At 42.7% G+C, this 11,862-nt stretch overlaps 1 protein-coding gene across 6 annotated transcripts in view; it reads right to left on the bottom strand.

Annotated features, from left to right (window-relative positions):
* Positions 1-669: 669 nt before the first annotated feature.
* LOC135914966 (chromosome-associated kinesin KIF4A-like) overlaps positions 670-11,862 on the bottom strand; it is a 109,343-nt gene continuing 98,150 nt past the window's right edge. For 2 of the 6 annotated variants that reach the window (XM_065447904.2, XM_065447905.2), the window contains 2 exons: positions 3,289-3,420; positions 670-1,422 (listed from right to left, as the gene is read on the bottom strand). In XM_065447904.2, the coding sequence (XP_065303976.1) occupies positions 1,342-1,422; positions 3,289-3,420 (213 nt within the window). In that variant the 3' untranslated portion in view covers positions 670-1,341. Of the gene's footprint in view, positions 1,423-3,288; positions 3,421-4,830; positions 5,279-11,862 lie in introns of those variants that run through there. The other 4 variants (XR_010568475.2, XR_010568476.2, XR_011509347.1 and 1 more) reach the window with 3 other exon arrangements.

Here is an 11,862-nt window from a genome sequence, read left to right as displayed (position 1 = left end):
CGACCGAATGAGTTCTTGCATAGCATGATGAAGATGCACAGCTTTCAGCCCCATTACAAAAGCATATCAAACTATGTACACATTATTTTACACATGTCGAGTTGAGTGTTCTTGGTGTTCTGGAGAATTGCATGTATTGCAGAAAGACCTAGCAAAGTGGTTAGCCTAGGTGTGAGCCATGATCCAGTTTGTAAAAGCTGCGAAGTAGTTTGATAAATGCAGAATATCAAATGCACTATAGGCTGTACAGAAGACATTCAATTTTTTATAGACATCAGCAAATGCGATACGAGAGTAGATTGTTTATACAAACTGTCATACGCTCGCCTCGCCATCCAAGAGGTAACCTGCCACAGTGATGTGGACTAAGGAAGTTCATACCAAGTAGACAAGCAGAAATGTGAAGTGTTTTGCTGAACAAAGCAGACAAAAAAAAAAAAATCTTGTTACAAAATTTGTGATGACAAGGTGGTAGTAAATGCAACACCTTTTACTTCGAGTAAAAATGCAGGTCAGGGCATACAAATTTGCTCCGTCATCATATCTGTTAACCCTTCGGCTTTAAAGGGTCAGGACTGCCGACACCATTTAGTTGGAGACTCTCTTCTTGAATTTCTGAACACATTTATTCATTTGTACATCCACATATTAATCACTAAAAAAGAAGCCCCACGAAGACGCCATCCAAGACATAAAAGGACAATGTGCTCACACATATTTTTGGCAGGTTTTTGTAACTTGTGTTTTCGAAGTACCTCCACGTAAGCCAACATTGGTCACTCTCCACAAACACACGCACACGCATGCACGGCACACAAGACGAATGTTAGATGGTTTACTTGTCCCAGCTCCTGCCTTCCTTTGAAAAACGGGGAACTAATTGCAGGTCATCCAACCTAATCCATGCAGCTGAATGAATTATGGAAGGGACATAAGATGCCAACAGTTCCTGCGCAGGCTTCAACCACTGTAGTGCATCTCAGTTCACTATGACACTTGTACATTAAAGTTACCTTCTGGATGCCACTGCCATGCTGTCTTGGTGGCTGTTGAATGTTTGTCACAAAACACAGCATAGGGTTGAGTTGTCAAACACAGAGCGATGTGATGAATGAAATAGAAAGTGACAATAATTATGAAATTAAAACAGACTTAAGATAAGTGGAGACACTGAAATGGTCAAAATTAAAAGTAGCGAGTTCATTACGAGAGAGCGCTAGCTGTGTTCCTTCAAAGAGGCGGTAAAAGAAAGATGTAGAGCACCAACACAAATTTATGTCATCCAATTTGTGAAACGTTCATACAGATGCATATAAATATATATGTACACAATGTGTCACGTCACTGTTTGCTTCTAAGAGAGAGCTGCTTTTCTGGCAAGCTTTCGGTCACCGTGTCCTCTGGAATGGCCAAATCGGACTCCTGAAAGAAGAATGCAGGACAAAAATAAAGAAACATAGCCAGAAGGCTAAGCTACTTTCAATACCTACAAACAACTTTTTTGTATTATTTTTTAAATGAGCACCTTTGGATAAGCCCCTGCAACACCTTTATAAAGGGGCCATAACCCACTCAGGAAAAAAAGAACGTAAATTCTGGGGGTATTCATGCCAAAACCACGATCTGATTATGAGGCACGCCATAGTGGGTGGGATTCGGGATTAGTTTTGACCACCTGGGGTTCTTTAGTATACCTAAGTACAGGAGCATTTTTGGCCCCCATCAAAATTCGGCCACCGCGGCTGCGATGAACCAGTTAACTTAATAGCACAATCCTCTAGCCGCTAGCTAAGCTACAACAGCGGGTACCACTCAGGAACACTTAAGAGCCAGACCACTTCGGCCAGTTTTGTGAACATTCCCCTACAATATGTATTTTAATAGACAAGATAACAGAGGAGTTCTGCCATTCTGAAGTGTACAGTGTCACAGGGTGCTTTGCAGTTGCTTTCTCACAGCATTGCTTAGCATTATACCATGTGGCTGCCAATGAAGCCTCATGGGGATGGATACAGGCTCCTGCAAGCACTTGAGCAGTCCTTGTCAAGTAATAAAGCGGAGATTTCTTTGGCTCTTTCCCGCACAGTGCATGAATGGCTGTCTGGCTGAGTGGATGGTGCTGATCCCAGAGAAAGCTTGAAGAGCCACTAAAGAGAAACGCTGAACTAGTTTAAGCTGGTGAATTTTTGCGGGAACAGGTTGATTATTAGAAGAATGTGAATGTCAAAATTGAATTTCTTGAATTTTGAGCCAATACCAACGTGTCTTTAACACCGTCTGTGTGGAGTCAGATTTCAAAGTACTTAATTCATATTTTGTGCTGTTTTGGCCCAGTAAAAGATCCTGAATTTTGGCAAGGTCAGTTTATGGCTTTTTTTTTTAGAATTCAATGCAGTCTACGTTTCACCAATAATTTAACTAGGCCCAAGCAGGTGACATCACTGCGAGCTGGTGTCACCACCCACATTTCCTTTTGGTGTTTTTTTCTCGCTTACGAGCTTACAAAGGCTCTTCTCATGTAAGATCGACCAATTTTTCGGTATTGTAGAAGCAGTAATTTGCTAATGCAGCTCGAGTAATTTTTCTTTTTAGTGTTCCTTTACTCTGAGGTGGTTACTTGTTGTGGCGATTCTGATACCAGTTCAAAATGTGCGTCCTCGCAAAGTTTTAAATGTGGTTTGCAGCACTGGCTGATCCTGGAGGCAGTGCAATGTACCCACGCACTCATAGCAATCACCAATAAAGCACCCACGCACCTCGTAGCAACGACCAATAAAGCTGATGAATAAGTGTTTCCAGCTGAAATTTCAAGCAGAAGCCTGCCCACCCTTCCTTTCAAGGGAGCCCTGCTTCCAGCCAGAGAGTCAGTCACACACGCGAATGCCTCCGCACAAGATGCACTGTCCACAACATCACCTATTACGGCACGTGAACTTGGTAAATCATCCAATGCAGAACATGCCACACCACCATTGAGAGTGAGCCACGCAGCAAAAGAGGAAGGAAAAAACAAAAAGAGGTGGGGCTCGTGACGTAAACGTGATGTGGTCTTACATCTTCGGTTTGGGAGAATGCGGGGAAGCTTGCCATATGGCAGCGTGGCAACGCAACATTTAAATTTCTCCCGTTTCCACTAATAACAAAGCAAACTGAAAAATTCTTGTGGTAAAATACATAACCAAAATTTCCAATGGGGCCCGGTGCGGGGGCCCAGTGGGGGGCGTGGGGGCCTTTAAGGCAATTGCTTACCACGGTGGCTCTTGCAACAAACTGTATATTACTACTTACGGAGTGCTGCGCCACGGGACACTCCCCCTTGCAGGAGCAGAGGGAGGAGCAGCTCCTCTGCTTCCTGGAACATCCACAGCGTCCCGAGCGGCACAGTCCTCGGCACTTGCAGGCAGCCGCCGAAGTAGAGCGCTTCAGTAAACGATAGCAAGACACGCACTTGAAGGCCAACCGCAACAAGATTCAGGACATCCAGAACAAGCATTTCTAATCGTTTATATATAGCCCGAAACAACCTAAAAATGCAGTAGCAAGTACATTACTGTCACACTCAAACAGTAAAGGCATAGATGTGCCAACCAATTCACTATCATCATCTGACTATTTGTATTGCAGGATACAGGCCTCTCTCGAAGATCTTCAATTACCCACATCCGCTGACAGTGAGCCCCTCTTGTGCCTGAGCATTTCCAAATTTCATCGCATGAACTAATTCCCTGCCGTCCTTGACTGCAGCTCCCTTTCTTCTGGCACCCATTGTGTTACTCAACAGACTGGTGGTTATCTAACGCTACGCATTACATGGCCTACCCAGCTCCATTTCTTTCCTCTATAATGTCAACCAGAATATTGGCTAACTTTGTTGCTCTCTAATCTGCACTGTTTTCTTGTTTATCAATGTTGCGCCTAACATTTTCCGTCCCATCAGTCATTGCGCGGTACTCAACTTCATCTTTCCATTGGTAAAATGCAATGATTGTGCACTTTTAAAAGGATAGCAGTAAGCTGACTTGGTTGGAATGCATATGGCGGGCATTACCCATTTCTGCTCTTGTAACCAATTACATTGATTCATTTGTGTAATGTCACACTGGCGACAAACTTAGTTCAACATTGCTCAAATTGTCAAATTGTCTAAACATTGTCAAATTAGCCTTCGTGCTAATTTGACATATGGGTGGACACGCCACATAAAGCTTGCAAAACTTAATGGTTTTGATACCACAACTCAATATGCTAAACCATGCATTGTTGAGAACCAGTGCCTGCCTGGACAGCCAGGTGTCCACAGTGGGACAGCAGAATCAGCATGGGTGCATGCAGTTGTGCAATGCCCATTTACTACCAGTTGTCTGTGTCATCTGCTAAAATACTATTCAAAAGCCGTTGTGCCAAGGTTATTTAGATTGTTTATATTACTAACTTGTAAGCAATTTAAGCAAAGCAAAATTTTGTTGCAGTTGCCCATCCAAGGCCCCTGGAGCAAGCCTTCACCTCCAGTTTAGAGCCCTAAGGCTGTGAACCGCAAACAATATTTTTGTACAGCTCTATTAATTTCTTATTGACTGTACTTACTGGCTTATCTTAGCAATAATAGCATCACAATGTCATGCAAGTCATTAATGAAGGACAAACAGAACGGAAAAATTGATTGTTATAAAATATAGCTTTGAGAGACATTTCAAAGCGATGCCATCTTTATTTTGCTTCATTGTATGCGCTACTGCTGTCCACAACATTCAGATGAACTCCTCACTTTGATAAATTTTGCCACATTTAAGAAACCACATGTCAATATAACGAATGGCAGGAAGTGAATTATACTTCTGGAACCAAACAAACCATAAGATTGTCTTTATCACATTAATAGAGTTCATTAAGACAAAGTATACTTTATTTGGTGTGGCCTTACATCTAAAGATCTACACAGGGAAGGACTTCATGCTTATTTTGAGCACCCAAGGCAGATGTGTTTCAAAAGATCACACACGGCCATTTCTGGAATCTGCTTCTTCAAAATGCAGTTGACAGCTTGAAGAGTGGGCACGGCGGACCAACTGCGGGCATGTGGCCTCACAAGCCTTTCCTCTGCTTCATGCAGGTGCTCGTTCTTGGCTTGACCGGAGCGACGTATCACCGAAACAGTTATTCTACCGGATCTTCAAGCTGCCAAAATGTGCCTGTTCCTTCCACGTGTTTTCTTAACACGTCAGCAACGATGGAGAGTTATCACGAAACACCTTCCTTCCACGTCACGCCAGCTCTGCTCCTGCGCAATCCAACCATAGCGCCACCTACACATCATGTGACATCAGTGGGCTGCTGTACAAAAGGACGACTGCAGCTGCACAATTTCAATGGGCACGGCGGACCAACTGTGGGCATGTGGCCTCGCAAGCCTTTCCTCTGCTTCACGCAGGTTAGTTACTACTCTGCCTCATTAAGGAGCGATTGCCGCTGTCTCTTGTTCTTGCCGTGCCCCCGGCGTTGTGCTAGTATTGCTTACGAAATGTACTGTATGTGTTTACTTTTGCTGTGCGGTGACGTTGAGACAAATCCAGGCCCCGATATTGAAAAAGTGCTGCAAGAAATACTGGCAGGACAAACTAAGTTAGTTGAAGAAATGACGATGCTTAGAACGCAGCAGAATAACATGGAAAAACTTTTTACTGATTGGGGGCAATCGTTTCACTGTTTTAGAAAAACGTGTCGCTCGTGTTGATGAACTCGAACAAACCGTTAAATCTCTAGAAGACAAGATAGTAGAATTGGAAGATAGGAGTAGGCGTTCCAATTTGGTGCTATTTGGCCTTCAAGAGCTGCTGAAACAGAAACAGAGCTTAAGCAAAAAGTTGTGACTGACATATTTTCCCACATGCTAAACGTAAATTGCAGCTCGATTGGAAGAATCCACCGTTTAGGGAAGACTGGTAAACAAAGACCCGTTATTATGATCTTTCAGGACTTCAATGAAAAACGTGCAATCTTAAAAAACGCCAACAAGTTAAAAGGGACCAGAATTTCAGTACAAAATGATTATTCGCATGAAACCCTCAGAAAACGTAAATTGCTTTGGGACAGCGCGAAGGTTGAAAAGAAAGAGGGCAAAAAAGTTACTTTGATAGACGCAAAACTGCGGGTCAACAATGAATACTTTATATAGAATGATGCCACGAACACCAGGATTAAAATCCATGACTATAGCAGTACTTCAAAAAAGGACTGACTTGCTCCCCCTCAAGAATTCCGAATCTTAAATATCAATGCACGCAGTGTTATCAACAAGAGTGATCAGCTTGACGCAATAATTCTTGCGCGTAACCCACACATTCTCGTCATCACAGAAACATGGCTGCATGACGAAATAGAAGATACGGATGTCTTTCCCTCTAATTACCGTGCTTTCCGTCGTGATAGACCTATTAGAGGTGGCGGTGCTGCTATTTTGGTGAGACAAGATATTTCGGCAGTTCTCCTACGTCAAGCTGATAATCTTGCAGTGATCTCTTTAAAAATTTTATGCCATAATGTTTCTGTTTTGATTTTTGCTGTTTACCGCGCTCCCGATTCCGCTCCGCAATTTCTCAGTGATCTGTGTGATCACATGGCGACTTTTGTGCACGAAAAATTTTTTCTCATAGGTGATTTCAATCTTCCGGGAGTTGACTGGATTCACGGAACTCCTAGCGCTGATGTTAATATAAATAACGAGCAGTTGCGTAACATAATCTTGATGCACAACTTGCAGCAAGTGGTTACTGAGCCAACACGAATTAGCACTACTTCTGCCTCAATACCTGACCTTGTGTTTATTAGCCGGAATTTAGATAATTATTCTGTCTCTGTTGAACATGGCATTTCAGATCATGAACTTGTGGCTTTTTCTTGCTACCTTGATCCTCTCAGATCTACTCATTGTAAAACTATTACTGTAAAGGATTTTTCACGCGCCAGGGATGAGAGCATACTGGATTATCTTGACTTTCGTGTTAGCGGTTTTGGGGGACATGACACCGTTCAACTTTGGGATGAATTTAAGAATATTTGTACGCACTGTATTGACAACTTTATTCCAAATAAAACCAAGCGAACATATAGAGCTACTCCCTGGATGACACGTGACATAGTGCACATAAAGAGAAAGGTTAAACGACTAAGACGACAGGGTCTTTCTCGTGACATAGTAGAACCTTACCAAGCAAAATAAAATGAGGCTATCAGCATTGCTAAACTTCGCTATTACCAGTTCACCCTTCCTAACTTCATCAGAACTGCTCCTTCCAAGTTTTGGGATTATCTTAGTAAAAAAAAGTAAATCAGTTGACCATATGATGCATGAGGGCAATCCTGTCGTCGCTAAACAAGATATCACTGTTCACTTCAATGCTTATTTTAACAGTGTCTTTTTGAACTCGCCCGTTTCCCCTCGTGTGAATGGCGTAGCACACAACAATGATTTTAGTTTTATTTTTTTGTCTGCCGTCTTTTCTATGCTTCTGAATATTAAAACAAAATCATCTCCTGGGCCTGATAACCTACGAAACGTGTTTCTTCACAGGTACGCTGAAATGCTATCTCGCTTTCTCGTAATCATCTTTAGTGCATCCCTTTCATCGGCGGTGCTTCCTAACGACTGGCTTTCTGCTCATAATGTTCTGATACTAAAAACAGGCGATCCATCACTAGTGGCAAACTATCGTCCCATTTCACTAACCTCATCTTGTTGCAAACTTTTAGAACATATTATTGCTTCTGAAATCAATAAATTTCTCGACGATAGAGCCATTCTATCTCCTATGCAGCATCGTTTTCGAAAGGGCCTCTCCACTGTAACCCAATTAACCACTGTAGTTCACAGTCTCGCTAGCACTATCGACAAATCAGGGCAAACCGACATCATATTCTTGGACTTCAGAAAAGCATTTGATCTTGTATCACACGCAAAGCTAATAGAAAAACTTGAACATTTGAACATTCCTTCCCATCTCGTAAAGTGGATTCGCGCTTATATTTCTAACCATACGCAATTCGTAGTAGTTGATAATTGCTCTTCCAGCACCCTTCCTGTCACTTCTGGTGTTCCCCAGGGTAGTGTTCTTGGACCATTATTATTTAACATATAAATTAATGACATTGTAGACACTGTTACTCAACCCGTACAAATAAAACTGTTTGCTGATGACTGCCTCGTCTTTAATGGGATCACTTGCCGACAAGATCAAGTTATTCTAAACTCTAACCTTCAAGACATACTAGCTTGGTGTGCGCGCTGGGACATGCAGCTTAACATTGATAAAACAGTATTTATGAAAATCACTAGAAAAATTAATAAATTGTCGTTTACCTATAGCCTAGCATCCAAACCTCTTACGGAGGTGAATGAATATAAATACCTCGGTGTTACAATAGCCAGTAACCTTAGTTGGAACTCGCACATCTCACATCTTTGCGACTCGGCTTTTAAGAAGCTTTGCTACCTGAGGCATAAATTAAAACACGCTCCTTCTGAAACCCGTCTTATCGCCTACACCTCTCTTGTCCATCCTAAACTCGAGTATGCAGCTATTGTATGGGATCCCTATACTAAAATTAACATTGATGCGCTAGAAATGATACAACGTAAAGCAGTAAGGTTCATCTTCTCTAAATATTGCACAAGTGATTCCCCAACTCAGTTAATGGCTGAACACAATATTCAGTCTTTGCAACTAAGAAGAAAAATTCACAGGCTTAAATTTCTCTTCTTGCTGAGTAACAATAAACTATCTCTTTCTCCCGAACCTTACATAACACCCCTCACTGCCCGCCGAACAAGACATCGCCATGCTGCATCATTAACGCCTTATAATGGTAGAACCAATGTCTTTATGTCTTCCTTTTTCCCTCGAACAGTAACGGAATGGAACAGCCTACCCTATAACAAACTTCTCAGCACTGACTCAATAGCGTCTATTACTATATAATTTTAGTGCTTGTTCTTACGAAATCTCGTTTCAATTTGTATCATTGTCCAATATTTATTCATTTGCGCATTGTAGTAATTTTGAATTATGCACTCCTCCATTTTTTTCTGTTACATTTCCTGTGCCTTGAAATTTTGCTTGTGAAACAGTGTTTCAATTTGTATCTGCAACTCTCTGTGCATTATTTAGAGGTGCTTTACTCATTATGCGATTGTACTTTCTATTACATTTTTTCTGGAGCTTTCTTTTTTTTTACTCCTTTGTCAATCTATTGTGTTTTCTTTTTTTGTATGTACCTTTCCCCTCCTGCCTGGGCCTTCTAAGGCCTGCAGTATTCCTAAATAAAAAAAATAAAAATAAATAAATCAAATCCACAACCTTTCTATTTTAAAATATCTGCACGTTCACTTGGCCAATAAAATGACTTGCACCCATTTATGAGACAAGTTCTTGATTGTGGGTGCTCCTAAGCTTAACAGGAAATGTGTTACCACATCTGCTAACACCGGGACAGAGAGCCCAGAAAACAAAGTAGTTTGAAATTCACACAGCCATTTTCTAGCCATTTCTTAGCCACAAATTGTAGTTGCTTGAAGGACAAACGAAGCAGGGACAGCTGATATGAACGGCCATGTTCGTTCAAAAACATGAATACCTAATTTTGTGGTTTCTAGACAGTGTAGCAATCTCGCCCATTTCAATACTGCAGTAGACTTTGTGAGAAACCTTGTATGTCCATTTGTTTTTTCATCACTGCTGTTCAGCCTAACCAAAGTTCTAGATGTATAGGAAATGAGAAAGGCTTCAAAAATGTTTAGCTTAACATTAAGATGGCTTTTCTTAGAGTTAATCTACTGCATTAGTAACTTATGTATCAGTCTGTTGCATTAGTAACACTGATGGTGTGCACGGAAACACCACCACTGGCCAATCCGGCATTCACTGTGCAAAAGCTTATGCCATTTTGTGAAAGTCGCTTCAAGCAAACACAATGCAGACTCATTTTATTTTGCTTGAAACAAAACCAGTAGAATAATTAACAGAAAGAAAAGTGCGCTACTTACAGCCTGCCCATTCTGCACAAAAGAAAGTAGCATTTTACGTTAGGGTATGGCAGCAATTCAAGATGGACATGTGCATGTTTCTGGACACTGATGCTACTGATAAACATTTTCTCCTGCATTGCATTGCCTGAAGTTCTTAAATAAGCAATACATACAGTCCAATTGAATTCTGGGGTCTTACGTGCTAAAAACATGATTTGATTATGAGGCACGCCATAGTGAGGGACTCCCGATTAATTTTAACCACCCGAGGATTTTTTAACATGCCCCCGATGCATGGGGCACAGGCGTTTTTGTATTTCGCCCCCATCGAAATGCAGTTTCCACGGCCGGGATTTGATCTGGTGACCTCGTGGTTAGCAGTGCAACACCCCAGCTGCTAAGCAATCGCGGCCGGTATGCAGTCAAACCTTCTTCCAGCAAGGACACATCCAATAAAAAATTTTTTTAATGTAATATTCGATTTAAATTTACGCACTAGTATCAGCAAATTTTATATATATATATATATATCGTGAGACGAGGTTTAGGCAGCCAGTCTCTTCTTAATTCTCCCGAGACAGAGCCCCACCACCAGGCCCCAAAACGGTGATGATGAGTATGTACAGGTGAGAATATGAAGCGTATGAATAATGCTCACACTAATTTCCCCGCACGCGCAAGCGGCCAGCCAGGCCGCGACTTAGCCAGGAGGGGAACGCCAAACGAATCGTTTTAGGTGCGAAACGTGAACGATCTCCGAACCACGACAACGATGGTCGGAAGAAACGTCTACGGGAGTAACGCAATAGTTCACGGGGGATGTTTGTTCGTTAATAATATAGGGTCCAAGAAAGCGGGATTCAAACTTCTCGCACAAACCGGGTGCATGAATGGGCGTCCAAAGAAGCACTTCTTCTCCGGGACGAAAGGAGACGTCGCGACGAGAGATGTCGTAACGTTGCTTGCGATCTAGCTGACTGACTTCTGTGTTGAAACGAGCACGTTGACGGCATTCCTCAAGTCTCGAAACGAACTGTTCGGGTGTACTGTCTGAGGTGTTAGTTGGAGCATTGAAGAAAGCGGCGTCGATGGTGAATGTCGGTGAACGGCCGAAAACTAGGTAGAAAGGTGAGTATCCCGTAATTCGTTGGATAGCGGTGTTGTGAGCAAAAGTCACGAAAGGTAAAAGTTTGTCCCAATTATTGTGGTTTGGCCCGATATACATCGATATCATATCTATTAGTGTGCGATGAAATCGCTCTGTTAAGCCATTTGTTTGTGGGTGATATGCGGATGTCGTCTTATGAACTGTGCCACAAGCTCCGAGTACTTCTGCGAGCATTGTTGATATGAAAGTCTTGCCGCGGTCGCTTAACAGTACACGGGGGGCACCATGGCGCAGCACAATGGCATCTAGAAAGAAGGTGGCGACGTCGGAGGCTGAACTAGAGCGTAGAGGAGCGGCCTCTGCGTAACGTGTGAGCTGGTCAACAGCTGTCACGACCCATCGATGACCCGCTGGCGTTATGTGCAGAGGGCCGACTAGGTCTATCCCAACGATGGCAAACGGTGTCTCGGGACATGGGATGGGCTGTAAAAGCCCAGCAGGAGGCGAAGTCGGTCGTTTCCGCCGTTGACACTGAACGCAAGAAGCGACGTACTTGGCCACAAAGGTAGACATGCCTGGCCAAAAGAAACGGCTCCTAATGCGGTGGTATGTTTTGTGGAATCCCAAATGGCCAGCAGATGGGTCGTCGTGCAAGGCTTCAAGGACTTGTGTGTGCATCGAGCGTGGAAGAATAGGTACCCAGCTGTGTCCGTCGGAGTTGTATATGTAGCGGTAC

This window comes from Dermacentor albipictus, unplaced genomic scaffold (genome assembly GCF_038994185.2).
Source record: "Dermacentor albipictus isolate Rhodes 1998 colony unplaced genomic scaffold, USDA_Dalb.pri_finalv2 scaffold_11, whole genome shotgun sequence".
NCBI lineage: Eukaryota > Metazoa > Arthropoda > Arachnida > Ixodida > Ixodidae > Dermacentor > Dermacentor albipictus.
Note: the sequence above shows the minus strand (reverse complement) of the source record. Positions and strands in the feature narration are given on the sequence as shown.